The sequence below is a fragment of the Caloenas nicobarica genome, chromosome 2 (genome assembly GCF_036013445.1).
Source record: "Caloenas nicobarica isolate bCalNic1 chromosome 2, bCalNic1.hap1, whole genome shotgun sequence".
In the NCBI taxonomy this organism is placed as follows: Eukaryota; Metazoa; Chordata; class Aves; order Columbiformes; family Columbidae; genus Caloenas; species Caloenas nicobarica.
In genome coordinates this window covers 162,346,286-162,362,771 of record NC_088246.1, presented here as the reverse complement: position 1 = coordinate 162,362,771, position 16,486 = coordinate 162,346,286, and the positions used below count along the sequence as shown (strand labels likewise).

At 42.1% G+C, this 16,486-nt stretch overlaps 1 protein-coding gene across 2 annotated transcripts in view; it reads left to right on the top strand.

Moving 5' to 3' along the window:
- TSNARE1 (t-SNARE domain containing 1) overlaps positions 1 to 16,486 on the top strand; it is a 512,375-nt gene that overhangs the window by 172,144 nt on the left and 323,745 nt on the right. For both annotated transcript variants that reach the window (XM_065629755.1, XM_065629754.1), the window contains exons 4-5: positions 3,367 to 3,444; positions 10,822 to 10,891. In XM_065629755.1, coding sequence (XP_065485827.1) covers positions 3,367 to 3,444; positions 10,822 to 10,891 — 148 coding nt within the window. The remainder of the gene's footprint in view (positions 1 to 3,366; positions 3,445 to 10,821; positions 10,892 to 16,486) is intronic.

The following is a 16,486-nucleotide window of genomic DNA, read 5'->3' as shown; positions in this document are numbered from 1 at the left end:
TTTATTAGACAGAAATGCACTTCACATTCCCTTTCTTTCACAGTCTTGGTATGTCTTCGCTTAGCTTGGCAGTACAGATGTGGTTTTCCTTTGCTTTCTGCTGCTGTTTTTAAATTGTTTTCCTTGTCTGCTTGAACTGCCGAATCCTCCATGAATAGTTACAACATTTCTGCTTGAAATGTGGAAGCTTGAAATTGGAGCAGTTAAAACAAACTCCTTGTTACTATTCTCTTTTGTAAAACAAAAAAAATAAAACCAGAACTGGCAGCATGCTGTAACATGAAATGAAATCCAGGAGCAGGAAATAGCAAGCTGGATTCAATGCAGTTTTCTCAGATAAACCGTTGTCTGAGCATGGTATTTTCAAAGTAATTGCTTGGAAATTCTGGCCAAAGGTTGCATCCACCTTTGTTTTTTCATTTAATTTGCACTTGTTTGAGATGCGGGGTTAGATATTTATGGATTGAGATTTCAAGCCTTCGAGGGGCTTTGAGGGAGAGTTCATAATCTCATGGTACTTTTGCATTTGCCTGAAGTAAATATCATGCTGAGGCTTAAAAAGTTAAATATTTCCATGTCTTCAGAGTATGATCCTCACATATTGCCCTGGTGTGTTTTGCTTCTTTTCCATTGGGGAAATGTGGTACGAGGTCACCAAATTAGTATTCCCACGGCCACACTGGATAAATCCCACTCTTCCTAATTGGCATCTGATTTTTCTGGGTAGTTTTTGACTTTATGGACCAACTCTGGACACACAATATTGTTCAATGTTTCTTTACCATGGTGTTGCGGGGACCCCAAAATGCAAGTGTGCCCAGTTCATGCAAAGAAACTGGTGCTTCTCCTGCCTTTTGCAACGTTTGGGGTATTTCACCTTGTTTTCGGGGTGATTTTGGCATTTTAAATGACTCCCCAGAGGTACCTGCTGTATTCTGTGGATCTGCAGGAGTGTCTCCACATGGGAACACATTGAATTCTGCGGTCCATGCTGTTCAGAGTTTAATGCAATAATGTAATTGAAGACTCGAAGGCATTTCCAGCCCTGGTTTGATGGCATCATGGTTCATATGAGACTTCATTCAGCAAAGCATGTTAAGTGTGTATGGACTCAGGACTGCTAGGCTAAAAATACAGTTTTTCACAAAAATTATGGACCAGTCCACTCAGCACATGCAATTAGAGATTTGGCCAAGCTGAAGCCATGTCCTGGCTGCCCATCCTCCTATATTGCTAAACTGGAGTGTGTTGGCATACTGAAAATCCAGGAAAAACCTACTGAAACTGGGGTCAGCGCAATCTGTAAAGATCTAGAAATCTTATCCTGTGCTGCTTTTTCATCAGTGATTTAATGAAAGCTGAATCTTGTTAGCAACAAGTGAAATTCCTGGGGGACGGACAAGCCCAAGCTAATTTCTTGTGTTATATAGCCTCATATATAAGGCAATGGAAAGGAGTGTCTAGGACAGCTGATTTAGGAGGAACAGTAGAAGAGTGCAAAAATCTCTAGCAACAAGACCCTGTGCATTTGGATTAAACACCATTTAATGCCCTGGATTTGTGTCAACCTAATAGGCTGATCCGGGACTTTATTTACAGCTGGTACAGGGCTGAAGCATCACGCAGGAGAGCTGCTGCGGGTGAAATGTGTGAGAAACGGTGGAAAAATCTCCTGATTGCACTGTGTGGATGTGGAGCTTGTTCTCAAACATCCTCAGGACCAACCAGAGCAGTGCAGCAAGTTGGTTTTTTGTTTTGTTCAATGTTAATGGTTTTTGCCTTATTCTGTCGATGACCTTCTGCTCTTCCAAATGGTTTTTTAACAGCTTAGGCCAACCTGGTTAGGGGACGCAGAATGTCATAGTTACAGTCTGTGGACTTGAAAATATGAATCGTAGCTCCTTTTTGAGTTTCTGTAATACTTTGACTCAGAGAAGCAGCTTGCTTATAGCAGTGGCCATTTGAATGTGCTGTAGAGCGTTGAGCGGACTAACCCTGTGGTGCTTTTGAACCTGGCCAAAGTTTCAGGTTGAACAGTTTTTTTGGAAACCTGCAAAACTGACCCAAGTGGGAGGCAGAACAGGGCTAAACCATTGGAAAATCTGCTGTAAAGCTGCTGCCTGAAAGCTGCTGCCAAAGACATAGGTATAAATGAGTGTTTCTCTGGTGACTATTACCAATCAATGCCTGTTAAAAGCTCATTTAAGTGATGTATCCTTTCTCTGTAATATAGCCCAGTCCAACCTCATATCTTTGCTTCTGTATGATGAAGCTATCGAGGAGCTCAGGATGATTTCAGGTGGTTTAATGTTGGGAGATAATATAGTCATTGTGGTTGGAAGAGACCTCAAGATCATATAGTCCAACCATAACCTAACTCTAAAACTAAACCATGTCCCTAAGAACCTTATCTCTACACCTTTTAAACCCCTCCAGGGAGGGATGGTGACTCCATCACTTCCCTGGGCAACCTGTGAAGGTAACAGCAACAACAACAAACCCAAACCAAAAGCCAAGCACTCGAAATTTCACTTCAGTTTTCTCATTTTAGGGCAGATTTTGGGTGCCTTGGCTAAAATGGGACTTTGGGAATGAAGCTGAGTGAAGTCATTTGGGCAGCAGCAATAGCAATTCCTGGCGCTGATTCATTGACCCTTGCAGTTGGGGTATCAGGAAGGAATATTTAGAAAAGGAGCCTGTCTTGGGGATGGAAGATGAATGTGTGGAGGATACATCTGGGCTCCTATCTCTCTTCGGAAAGGGTTGTCGGGCATTGGAACAGGCTGCCCAGGGAAGTGGTGGAGTCACCATCCCTGGAGGGGTTTAAAAGGCATTTAGATGATGTTCTTAGGGACGCGGCTTAATGCTAGATTTAGGTTATGGTTGGACTCGATGATCCTGAAGGTCTCTTCCAACTGAAGTGATTCTATGATTCTATGATTCCTCCTTTGATCCCATGGAGCAGTTGTACTCTGCTCACTGTTTCCTCCCCATTTCTGAAGGCCAGACCTGTTCGCGTGACATCCTGCTCTGCAAAGCAATGCTTGACCATGCTGTTGTGCTTGTGGTTTGTCATTCATTTGTGGGTCTGATATTCTCACTCAATAAATGAGCAGCAATAATTTATATTTCAACTGCTATTAACACCTACTAGACTCTGTCTCGATCCATGTGAGCTGTATCTGATGTGTTAAAGTGGCATTTTTACTGCCCCGATGGTGCTGGACCACCTACTTGGGCTAAATTTCCAGAGTGAGGAAGAACCTGCGTGCCCTTGCAGAGGACCAAGTTGGAGATGCTCCCCTTTCAAAGCGATTGGTGGTCTCCAGTATTAATATATCTTCCAATTTTTTTTTGTCTTCACAGCCACCCAGATTGATCCCAGCGAACTACAGGAACTTTTTCAGGAGACTTCAGCCAATGTCTTCCGAATTAACTCCAATGGTGCGTATAATGAAAGGTTTCCTAGTCAATTGTGTGCTGTCCTGCTGATGACTCGTGTGCGTGTACCCGGCGTATGGCAGCTCCCGTTGTCAGGGAGCAAAGATTAATGCAGTTTTTCTGCTGCTGCATCTCATGAGCACCAGCACATGTCCAATACACAGTTCTTTATAAGATGTAAAAATATTCCACCATATGTTCCATTAAGCAGGCACAGATATATTCCAATCCTTGCTGAGACTACATCCTTTTCTATTTTTAATTGTGTCATCTGTTACAATAGGGAGTTAGAGCGCAGAAAGGTGGAACAAGCCAGGCTCGTTTTCTAATGTGTTGCAGCACTGCTGCCTTCGGAGCCTGTCATAGGAGCTTGCAAAACATCTATCTCCCTTATAAAAACACCAACACCAAAACTCTTCTGTTATTCTTCACTCTGTAGATTGAGTGGGGATGTTATTCCCACTCACGTCTCCCTGGACCCTGGATTTGCAGAGCGCTTCTCTCCTTTGGCTCATCAGTTTTGTTGGGTTGGGCTGCAGGGATTTATTTTACGGATAGATATAAACTAACATTGCTGAACAGTAGTTAATGTCATGGTGTCACAGTTCTAAAATACACTAGTGTCAGACAAGGATTTAAAATTATGGGGTGCTGATTTTATAGTGGACCTTGAACAGCTTCTCTGGTCTTTTCTGTGTCTCTGGGGGTTGGGTGACAGACAGGGCTGGGCTTGGTGAAAAGAAAGGATCTTAGTGCCCCCTTATTTCTGTAATTATTCCCCGAAGCGTTCCAGGGGTAAGTTCTCTGTCCTGGTAGCAAGGAATCCTTGCTGAAAGAAGAATGGGAAGTAAAACTTCTAAAAAATAATTGTCTCTTCTTTAGAGAAATTGCGCATGCTCCATCTGCCAGGAAAATTCCAGCGCCAACTTTTCTATAATTACAAGGGATTCATAGGTTTGAGTTTCTTTTGAAAATCATCACCTTGAGTTCAGGACCTCCTGCAATATGGATGTACCCCTGAGTACTGTGAGCATCATTGCTACTCTCCAGCATCCCAGAAGGTGAAGGCTTGAAACCAATGTAGGCTCTGGGTAAGCTCCATGAAGTTATTCAAGTGCCCAGCTTGCCGTAAAATCAGAAGGAAAATAATTATTCACACTTTTTGCCAGGGCTCAGTCACCCTCACAGTAAGAAAGTGTTTCCTGATGTTCAGAGGGAACCTCCTGCATTTCAGTTTATGTCCGTTGCATCTGGTCCTGTCACTGGGCACCACCGAAAACAACCTAGCTCCATCTTCTTTGCTCCGTCCCTTCAGGTATTTATATACATAAAGAAGATCCCACCTCAACCTTCCCTCCTTCTTTCTCCTCCTTTCTCCTCCTTTCTCCTCCTTCTCCTCCAGGCTGAACTGTCCCAGCTCACTCAGCCTTTCCTCACAGGAGAGGTGTTCCAGACCCTTAGTTATCTTTGTGGCCCTTTGCTGGTCTCTCTCTAGCATGTCCATGTCTCTCTTTTACTAAGAAGCTCAGACCTGGACAGAGAATTCCATGCGTGGCCTTACCAGTGTTGAGTAGAAGAGAATGATCACCTCCCTTGACCTGCTGGTAATGTTTTGCCTAATGCAGCCCAGGATACCATTCACTTTCTCTGTGGCAAGGGCACGTTACAGGCTCATGTTCAACTTGGTGTCCACCAGGAGCCCCAGATCTTTTTTCCTGAGCTTTCACTTAAGGGAACTCCAATGTCGTGACCTGAGCTTGTGTCCACTGTGGAAGCTTGAACCTCCCACCTGCGATCACTGGTAGAATAGAATCATAGGACAGAATCATTTTGGTTGGAAAAGACCTTTCAGATCATCGAGTCCAACTGTTGACCCAACACTGCCAAGTCCGCCTCTAGACCATGTCCCTAAGAACCTCATTTCCATGTCTTTTAAACACCTCCAGGGATGGTACTTGGCTTACAGATGGGTGTATTACCATATTATAACACAGAAAAATGTCTGAATTAGCATCAATCTTGGTTGCTCAAGTGCTAATAGTGGTAATGATGAATGGTTGTAGCACTTCTACTACCAAACCAAAGGCTCAGTGTGAAGCTTTGCAACCTGCTCGCAAGTCTGTGTGTGCTATTGATACCCTGACTAGCCAGGTTAGGGCTGACATGATATGTCTCTGTGCTGTAATCACAGCTCCTGCTGTAGCGGAAGTTATCCTGAGAAACCCTTAAGATGAGCGGTGCAACTTTTTTTTAAATGCCACAATCCGATTTCTATTTTTATTCTTTGTTAGAATTGCATTAATCCATTCTATTAGGTTTTGAGCAATTTCTGGTGGTCTTTGTTTCTCCTCTTGAGATGCTGTAGAGTGAGTGATGATGTGAGTTCTGTTAAGAGTTGCCTGTGTTGAGTGCTCTGTGAAGCAGGTAACGGTGGTGCCTGTACTTAAAACTATTTTGCAAAATTGGAGAGGGTACAGAGAAGAGCTGTGACAACTGTTTGAAGTCTGCAAATTGGCCTTTAAAATGCATGCCATCTGAACTTGTGTTTGAGATATCCAAGAGGACTTGATCGTTGTGTCTAAGTACCTCTCTGGGAAGAAAGACATCAACCAGATAGCGTAGGTCTCATTAATCTAACATTCCCGCACGTAACAGGATCAGGAGATAGGAGTCAAAGCTAGACAAATTCAATCTTTCTCTATGAGGATAAGTAGCCATTAAAACTGCTTATTAAGGGGACGTGATGGATTTGGCATTGCTTCGAACCTTTAAATCAAGATTCAAATGTCTTTTTATAAGATATACTTTAGTCCAGCTACAGTCTACAGTCTTGATGTAGGAGTGATGGGACAAAATTTTATGGTAGGAAATCAGATTGGATAATCAGAGTTGCTCTCTCTGGCCTTTAAAATCTATGAATCCATGAATTTATAATGCTTTTTAAAGTGCTTTTAGGTTGAAGAAATGCCCATAAGATACTCTGCTGTTGTTGCTCTGTTCACCACCCATGTTATTTTTTAGTCTGCTAAAATCAGTTTTGTTCAGTTTGTGTGGCTTCTTCTTAGCTTGCTTTTTTTTTTTTCCCAAAAGTGGATACTGCTTTTCAGGAGAGGGATGCTGAGCACACTGCTAAGATTTTGCAGACCTAATCAATGCTGGTAAAGAACTTTACAGAGTTATAAAATGGAAAAGGATGCCCATGACCCCTTCTGCCCTGTACAGCTGTACCATACGGTCTCTTCAGGAAACCCAGCAAGCTCCATCTCGGAGCATGTAGCAAAATCAGTGCTGTTATTTGGGTACCACCACGCAAGCAGCTGCATTTGCAGATGCTCAGCAGATGATGGCTTGTACTTCTCTTGCGCTGGGCATGGGGTGTTGAACATCCTACAGGGTTTTATAAATCCAAACACAGCTCTCCTTTTCCTTAGCTCAGCCTCTTTGAGGCTTTCTAGGTTCCTCATTGAGTTTGGACACCAAATGATGCACCTGAAATGAAAATCTTCCTTATGTGTTGAGTACAAATCTTAGTCAAGAGCATTGGTTATGTTTATGTGCTACTGGATGACTCTCCTGCCAGGTCATGAGCTTGCAAACATTTTTTTATCCCATGTCTTACAGAAGTGTCAAGGAGAAGAAGGAGCTTTCCCCCATTCTTTGCATCTGCTTTTTTTTTTAATTCTTTGGGGGCTGACCCTGTGGAGCATAGGGAACGTTGTCTGATCATGCTTTGACTTACGCAAGTTTTATGGTGTTTTTTGTTTAGTTGATTTTTCCTTTCAGGGGAAAAAAAAATACACAAAAAAGAGGCTCAAATACTGGCTGAGTTGGTCTTATTGATGGCTTTTTTCCTACTTACTTTTATTAAGGTTTTGCATTTCTTTCGGTGTACAGCTTTTAGCTGCCTCTTGGTAAATGCCTTATAAATAACTAAAATAAATAACGCTCGTAAAAGGGATTGGTGTGGTGCGTCACGTCCAGAGGGCTCATCAGCAGAGGATATACTGGAGAAGTCAGACCTGTCCTGGCCAGATGGAGAACCTGAGTGCTCTAATGGGTCTGTTCCCTCTCTAATTCCTGTTACTTGCTCATTAATGACTCCCCATGACAGGTCGGTGCCATGTGCAGTCCCATTACCTTGATCTGAGAGGCCGAGCAAAGGTTTTTTCAGCATGCGATAAAGTCTCCGTTGCCACCTCAAGATGGTTTCTTATCCCCCATTGATTTTAAGGATTGCAGCAGCACAGACGACTGGTGCCAAACTCTCAGTTCACGTAAACCTGTGCAGTGATATCTTCTGAATGTGCCTCATCCTGGAGGACTACTATATGCCTTTTAAAAATTAAACGTACAAGGCTTTTAAAGTAAGATGTCTGTTTTAACACTGGCTTCACAGCATCTCTCCCGCACAGCTTGATGTGTTGCTCCTTTGGTAGTTACCGCTCGCACGGTCAGAACTTGGAAATTGAGAGGGATTTTCCACATCCAGCACAGGAACTATGTAGATTTTGATAGACCAACCCTTGGCCAAATCAAGTTAGATCTATCCCAAAATAGCTTGGTCCGCCCCCAAGATCCAGGAGCCTCAAGTTTGAGTCTTAGTTCTGCCATTTCCCAGGTAAAGCCATATGAAATGCTGACCTTTGGCTGTTCCAGAGTGCATATCTTGTCCTTTTGGGATGACTGACCTTTATGTTAGTACATAAATATTATGCTCAAATTAAAATATTAGATAAAATTTTAGGATAGAGACTTAAACTTGAGTCGCTTTCTCACCTGACTGACACACGCTTCGCTCTTCTCTTGCATTCACGTCTCAGATTCTTTTGCCTGTATGTATGTTTTCCAAAATATTTAATAATTATGAAAGCTCTTGGATTTGCCTCAATGTGAAATGGCATGTGTGTGAAGTTTTAACCATTCTGTGCAATAGGAAAACTGCTGCCCAGTCAGTTCTGATTTTGCAGCTTAGGTTACAAAGGTGCCTGGATGCTGTAGCTGCTGTTTTCCCTTCTGGAGTTGCACCCATGACATTAACACGTTCTATGAAATTTAGTGTCCACACGAGTGTTTTTGCTACTTTGACTTGCAGGGTTGATGGTCCCAGAAGAATTTTTAGATTATCGCAAATTTTGTCTTTGAAATGGACAATATATAGATTGCACGGGAGATTGATTTGTTGGGATCGCAGATACGGAGAGGGAATTATAATATCTGTGACATCTCTGCAGAATCAGTGCTGTTCTAAAGAAGCAAATGTTTATTAGTGAAAAATCTCAATTTATTCCATATAACACCATGCATCCATCAAAGGATGATAATTATTAGCTCAGTTGTAGACAATTCCTAGAGGCTTATCTTGCTCAATTGCCAAACTCTACACTAAAATATATTATTGAGGTCTAGCAAGGAAGATGGAACTATATGGTGATATTCAAGCCTGTTTTGAATACTCATATTGTCCAGGTACCTTAATTACTTTTTTATGCTATTTAGTGACTTTTGGTGTCAACCCAGAAAAGACCAAAAGAGAAAAGGGGATTTTGTCTGTCCGTGGAATAATATTAGTGACTTATTCAAAGTTACAGGCCACGTCAGAGTCTGCAGAGTCATTAAAACGGAGGATTTCTTAAATTTCTGCAGAAATAACTGAGCCATGTTTCTAATCTGTTCTTTTTTCCTTGCTTAAATACTGAAGTGTGACTGATAATGGGTTATGAGTTTTTAGAAGTGGAAGTGTCCTGAGAAAAATCTCACATGCCAATATTAAGAATGTCATTTATTTAGCATCTTTCATTGTGGAAGACCTCGAAGTGCTTTGCATACTCGATACTCTAAGTCCAAAAGTAGTGACCTTCTGTTAATTTGAGAGTGAATTTGAGACGGTGAACATTCAAGGATGTAAAAAGAGCACTTTTTTATGTGCATGCACACTCATACACACATATATATTTTTCTAAAATCTGATGTCACTGTGTATTGCAGAACCGACCATTATTTCCAGCATTCAGCTGCTCTTAGGCTGTTCTCCTCTCCTACAACTGCCTGAAAGGAGGTTGTAGCACGGAGGGTGTTGGTCTCTTCTACCAAGTAGCAAGTGATAAAACAAGAGGAAACAGCCTCAACTTGCACCAGGGGAGGTTTAGGTTGGATATTAGGAAAAAATTCTTCCCAGAAAGGGTTGTCAGGCATTGGAACAGGCTGCCCAGGGAAGTGGTGGAGTCACCACCCCTGGAGGGGTTTAAAAGGCATTTAGACGAGGTTCTTAGGGACATGGTCTAGTGCTAGAGTTAGGTTATGGTTGGACTCTCTGATCCTGAGGGTCTCTTCCAACCTAAATGATTCTATGATGGAAAAGCCCAAGAAGCTCCTTAGCTCCAACACAGAAGGTGATCACAGTGAAGCAGCTGAACCAAAACAAAGAAAATATTTTTAGTATTAAAGTCTTGAACAAAGCGATAGAAGATATCAGAATGGCCAGCAGTGTTCTGCCTCTTAATCGCTCTTCAGAGCAATGAGTATTTATTATGTGATTTCTTGCCTCTTCATTGAGGGCATGTTTCCAGTTGGAGATGTTCCATGTGCAGTTGTGTGGTGTCTCAAGGCATGGACCTCCTGAGGAGCTGGGTCTGTTCAGCCTGGAGAAGGCTGAGAGATCTTATTTATGCTGATAAATATCTCCAGGGTTGGTGTCAAGAGGATGGACCAGACTCCTTTCAGTGATGCCCAACAATATGATGAGGGGCAACGGGCACAGACTGAAGCACAGGAGGTTCCATCTAAACATGAGGAGAAACTTCTTTCCTTTGAGGTGCCAGAGCCCTGGAGCAGGCTGCCCAGAGAGGTTGTGGAGTCTCCTTCTCTGGAGACATTCAAACCCACCTGGACACCTTCCTGTGTGATCTGCTCTGGTGAACCTGCTTTAGCAGGTGGGTTGGACTGGATGACCTCCAGAGGTCCCTTCCAAGCCCAACCATTCTGTGACTTTGTGATTCTGTCTCCAGCCCTGGGAATTTAATGCACTTGCTCTAACATGAAGAGTTAGAGAGTTTGGGACTAGAAGAGTAAGAGATCTGTGCAAGGTCCATGGAATGGAGGTTTCGTGACTGTTGCAAGCAGTCATGTCCCATCACGTCATGACACGTGACAAGTGGATTCACCATTTATACATCCAAGGGACCAAATTTTTCCATTTTTGAGTAACAGGCATTACCAGATATTGTCCCCTTTCTCTCATGAGTTACCTACCCAAACACTAGTTCATCATGCTGTTTTGAAAGAAAATAAATTAAAAGACAAAGAAATGACTGAAAATTCAATATTTTTTTTCTCTGAAAAAGGATACTGCTTCTTTATCTTTTCCTTCTCTGCTGTTGACAGTGACCTCTCTGGAAAGAAGCCTTCGATCTCTGGGGACCTCAAACGATACTCAAGAGCTGCAGGATGGACTGTGAGTTTGGTTTGAATTGCTGTAGATCTCCCTTTGTCCCAGCCTTATCACTTCTTTTCCTCATCTGTCCTCACCCTTTCTTCTATCTGTTTTTTATACCTGGACATTTTTTCTTTTGTCAGGCTTACTTCATTTTGTTCCTTTCTGTTGGTGATTAATGATGGTAGGACATGTATTGATCGTATAAAGCTTTGCTTGTGCTGGTTTCAGGTGGCAGAGAATGGTGGGTAGATAACAGAAAATGACGACCCACAGTGAAAGAGGGTTTTCTGACATTGTATATGTGTTGTTATTTTTTGCTGTTCGTTGTTTTTTCTTCTTTTTAATTTATTTTAATGTGAAGCCAGACTAGGAGGCTTGTGTAGTTTTTTCTTTTTTCTTTTTTTTTCTTCTGCCTCCCCTCTTTGCCAAACATTGTGAATCTAAGAGAAAAAAGAGAAAGAGCAAAAAGATATTTTATAGGCGGAATAGTGTGTTGTGGTGTCACACCTGCATCACATGGCACAAAACTGAGAAAATGAAACTTCAGTTTCCCTTGCAATAGCTACAGTTCATTAAACTCTGTGTTCTAGATATGTGTATACACAAGCACGCACAGTTAGTTTTCATCGTACGCATGCTAATTAGAGAATTAAAATGGCTTTTCCAAATGTAGCACAATTTATTAGAGCTGTTTCCCTTAATGCAGCTTGCATGCAAGAATCAAGTGCCTAGGATGTGGCTCTGATTTTGTGTATGGGGCTGCAGTTCCTGCTGAGATTTGACTGTGAACAAAGGGAAGAATTTGGTTTCTATTTCTTTATATTGGCTTTATACGCTGTAATTTGTCTGGTGGACTTGACCGACCTCAGTGCAATATAAACTCTCAGATTGGTTTGCAGTCTCTTCTGCTTTCATCAGTGCTTCAGATCTTCTGTAATTCACATATGCTCTGTTTTGCAAACTTAAGGATTAAAAATAGTAATAGTAATAATAGTCAGAACATTTGGAACTAAATTTAGGAGGCTGGAGAGGATGGAAGAGTAAAAAGGCAGCCTGTGGAGATCGATGTAATCAGGAAAGTTATTTACATGTACGAAAGTATTTGTAGCATAAACCACCCCGATAACTGCAGAACATCCTTAACCCAGGAAAGCTTTTCTATCACAGAGAGTATCTATTGTGCTTGTACTCCTAAACTATTATTTTCTTTTTTTTTTTTTTTTTAAATTTAATAATCAATTCCTCGACTCTTCAGCACACTTCTAAAATACAGCTAGATAATCTTCTACTTTCCTGAGCAGTTACATAAATAGATGCATGTTGCACTAATTGCAATAATTATTTTTAATCTCGGAATTATCATTAGCTGTCCAGATAGTTAAATGCAGCTTTTTTTGATTCTAAGTGTGCTTCCCTGCCCCTGTCGTCAGCCCCAGAATTCCTAGGTCTGTCTCCTCCCACCCTCCTGGTTCATCCAGAAGATCTCTCCTGATTTCTCCCATTTGGCTCATTGCATCTCCAGGTCGAACAGTTGCAGGATGCCAGGTGAAGGAGGAAGGACCGTCAGGTGTCTTCCTCTCAATCATCACATTCTTTCACCCTGTCCTAACACCGGTTTGTCCTTTGCGTTGCCCCCGATTTCATCGCCAGACGTAGAGAAGTAGCTTTGGATGCTCTACAAGCATCTCTGCCCGTCTCTCACGAGAGCTGCACCAGCAAAAAGCAGCACGCCATGAATCACGAGAGCTGGCAGTGCCGCATATATCTCTATGCTCAGGGACAAGCAGAGGGTCAGCTCTTCAGGTGAGACCTTTGGAGCAGCATTTTCTGCTTCCACGGCTGCAAATCATGGCTTAATCTTCCTCCTCTGCCACTTGACCCTTTTCCTTCAAAGGCTGATGCATGTTTCTCCTTGAACATCCTCTGCCTTGGAGGATGGTTGGGGAGCAACAAGTGGACATTTGGTAGGTTTATAGCCTTGGCTATTAGAAAAGTGATAGTAATTTGTGGGTATATAAATAGTAAAATTAACACTTTCTACTTTTATACTGACTAGATGACTATCACTGCCTAAAATGAGACTGTTAAGCAGGCGAGGAGAGGAGGAGTATTTGGGAACGGGGTTTCACGGTGAATAGTGAACGTAGGACATTTAGCTACAATAGTTCGTATGCTGCAAAAATATTTGCTTACCTAGCTGCAGGGTCCTGCTAAAACAGAAAACAAAACAAACCAAACCCGAAGTTGCTTGACTCTTTTTCAAATCCATGCAGACTTTCTGCCTCTTATGCACAGGACTTACAATGTCATCAGACGAGTGCAGGCTTCTTACTGTCAGACTGGGCTATTCCCTTTTCTGAAACGGTTTCTCTCCCTTTGATAGCTGAGTCGTTCAGAATAAGGGATGTATCTGCGGGAAGTGAATTTGGGAGAGTTCATCTCAAACAGAGTCAGTGAGACCAACTTGGTCGCTGATGCGTGAGTGGGATATATTGATATATGAGACCTAACGGTGAATAATCTCTGTCAAAGCTCTTCCCAGCCCCAGCCCAAATACTTGTGTGCTATGTGCTCGGAGCTGAAAGTCCTGACAAGTGAAATATAAATGCCCGTAAGAAGATTTAGATGGTGTTGGCTGGAAGCAGCTGACCCTGGATTAATTGGGAAGGGAATGGGAGCAAAAAGAAAAAAGGCGCATAGAGCTGGGGTGAGGAGCCGGGACCAGCAAGCAATCCTGACAGATTTCTCCAGCGATGCATGACTAAAACCAGCTTGTTAAGTACTGATATGTTGCAGGAAAAATTTACTTTTTTTTTTTTTTTTCCTGACCTTTGGTTTACTAATCCAAACTCCCAAAGCATTTATCTGCCTCCTTAGCCAGAGAGTGTGGGGTGAGGGCATTCTCCGACATTAGGTACTGAAGGTAACTAGCTTTTAATTTAAGCAAATACAACTGAATTCTTGGATAAATCACTGTCTACAGGAGAAAGTGAAAACCGGTCTCTATTCTTGTGAGTGGATATGCCTGGTTTGTCTCCCAACACCCTCAAAAAGGGCTGGAGATGAAAGCATCCCTGTAACCTGGGTAGTTCTCCCTGGGCAATATGATACTCCATCCTGTATCAGTCTTACCCACAATTTTTTCATTACTGACCCAGCACATCAAGGATGAAAGATGCCTTTGCCCAGCTGAGCACAGAGGTTTGGGTCCAGAGACATCCTCTTATAATATTACCATAAGGATAAAGTTTCTCTGTGTATCATCAGATTTTTTTTTTTTTTTTTTTTTTTTTTTTTTTTTACCTGAGAACAAAGTTTAATGAGAAAAAAAAAGTATCTTGCAAAGGGTGTCTGGGATGTAACCCATGAATCTTCACTCTCTGGCATTTTTGGATCTTTTACGAGTCCCTCGTAGGAGAATTTGCCTGTTTAGGGAGAAGTTATAAGAAGGATATTTTTGGGGCTTTTAGCACTGATGAGATTTTTGTATGTGTCCTTTCTGCAAAATGTATTTATTCCTCCTGATTTGAGGAAAAGCCCAAATTTGACCTTCTACCTCCCTTCTCCCATTGACACTTTTTTTTTTTGTTATTGAAATATGTGTGGTTTTTTCCTGCAACTGAGAGATGGTTCAGCTCTACATATGTACAAAGTGTGAAAATAAACTTGCTTTTATGATCGAATTGGTACGGCAGATCTGGTTAAGATGGTGCACGACACAGAATTCCCATGGCCACAGCTTGAGCATCCCATCTGGGTGGTATTAGTGAATATATATCCATGAAGTATTTACTGTCTGACAACGTGCATAATACTTTAATGATTTTATTAGGATTATGCTGCAGGACTGATTATGGTGCAGGGACTGCAAAGGAGTTTCAAAGTATTTTCCAAATGGAAAGCTCAGTTTGGGATCTGAGGTGAGACAAAGGCAATGGTCCTAGAAGAGGCCAAACGTGCAGTTTTTTGATTGCTCCTCGTACCTGCCTTTTGGCCAAACATTAACCTCACAGAGCACCCGTTTTCCATGGTTCTGTGAATTGTGCCAAAATAGGTAAATGGTTTGTCACATTCTTGGCTGGAATTAGAAGGAACTCCATCTTCTTCACCCTCCCCCACGCAATGTGCCACATCGCCGGAAGAATTTTTTGAGGGTGAGTAAAATCACTTCGTCCATTTATTTTGCCATCACACAGCCCTGAAATCAAGTGATGCCTATGGCGAAGCACAACAGATGGGACATATGCAAGATGTCCCATTTGGGGTTAGAAGAGCATCCCTTGACCAAGCTTGAAGCCTCTCGGAACGGCAAGAGTCAATTGAAGAATGACAATGAGCACTTCAGTCCACTCAGACTCAGTCCAGGGTGGCTTGCTGGATTTGTAGAAGCACTTTTGAAACATGGTGGCATTCAGGACACAGTCTTTAATCTATGACAGATTGGACCCAACCATGGTGCTTGCTTGACACAAGTTGTTCATATCACCTTTGTTATGGATGAGACACCTAGAGGTAGGTGTCTATGTGAGCTCAGTCAATGGTGTCTCTCAAGCTTCAGCTCATCCTGATAAAGTAGATGACTCTTGAGGCTATCGGGATGGCTCAGGTTGTCGGAGACACACATGGAGCACAAGTCTTATGAGCGGCTGAGGGACCTGGGAGGTTCAGCCTGGAGAACAGGAGGCTGAGGAGAGACCTTCTGATCTCTGAACTGGCTGAAAGGAGCTTGGAGCATGGAGGGGGTTGGTCTCTTCTTCCAAGGAACAAGCGATAGGATGAGAGGAGGCAGTCTCTAGTTGCAGCAGGGAAGATTTAGATTGGATATTAGGAAAAAACTTCTTCCTGGAAAGTTTTGCTAGGCATAGGAACAGGCTTCCCAGGGCAGTGGTGGAGTTACCAACCCTGGAGATGTTTAAAAGATGCTTAGATGAGGTTCTTAGGGACATGGTTTAGTGACAATGTTAGGTTAACGGTTGGACTTTATGACCAAAATGATTCTGTGATTCTATGATTCTCTGATTCTGTGTGAGGCTGGCAGTTTTGGCACAGGACTTGGTCTTCATTCTCTTCTGAAACAACAACTGTAGGCCTGGTAGCACCCTGGGACATCTGAAGTGATACTAGATGTCCCCCTGAATTATATAGGGGAGTTACCATTGGCAGTTTACCTTCAAGCTGAATGATTTAGACAACTCAGTTTCTTCTCACCTAAATCATGGTTGTCCTCGTGGCTACGAGCCTCACCATCCCCCTGGGGAGGCAGATGAATCCATGCTCCTCAGCTTTTCTGAATTGCCGTAAAACAATAAAGTTTTTTGGTTTTTGTTTTCCTCAATTTAATTATTCATGCATATTGTTTCTTTTTTCCTTTCCTATCTTAGTTGTCTATTTTATAAGTTGGAGGTAGCACTTAAAAAAATAAAGGATTATTTGATTTTTTTTAAAGCTTCTGTTAAATATGTTTTCCTTAGGAATGCAGATTCCTTTAGAGCAGAAAGATATTTTAAAGTCACAATTTACTGAAAGAAGATTTTTTTAAGTAAATCAGACAGAAGCTTTCAAGTGTCAGCATGTTTAATTAAGGGTAGGATTTAATAATATTTTATATGGTTT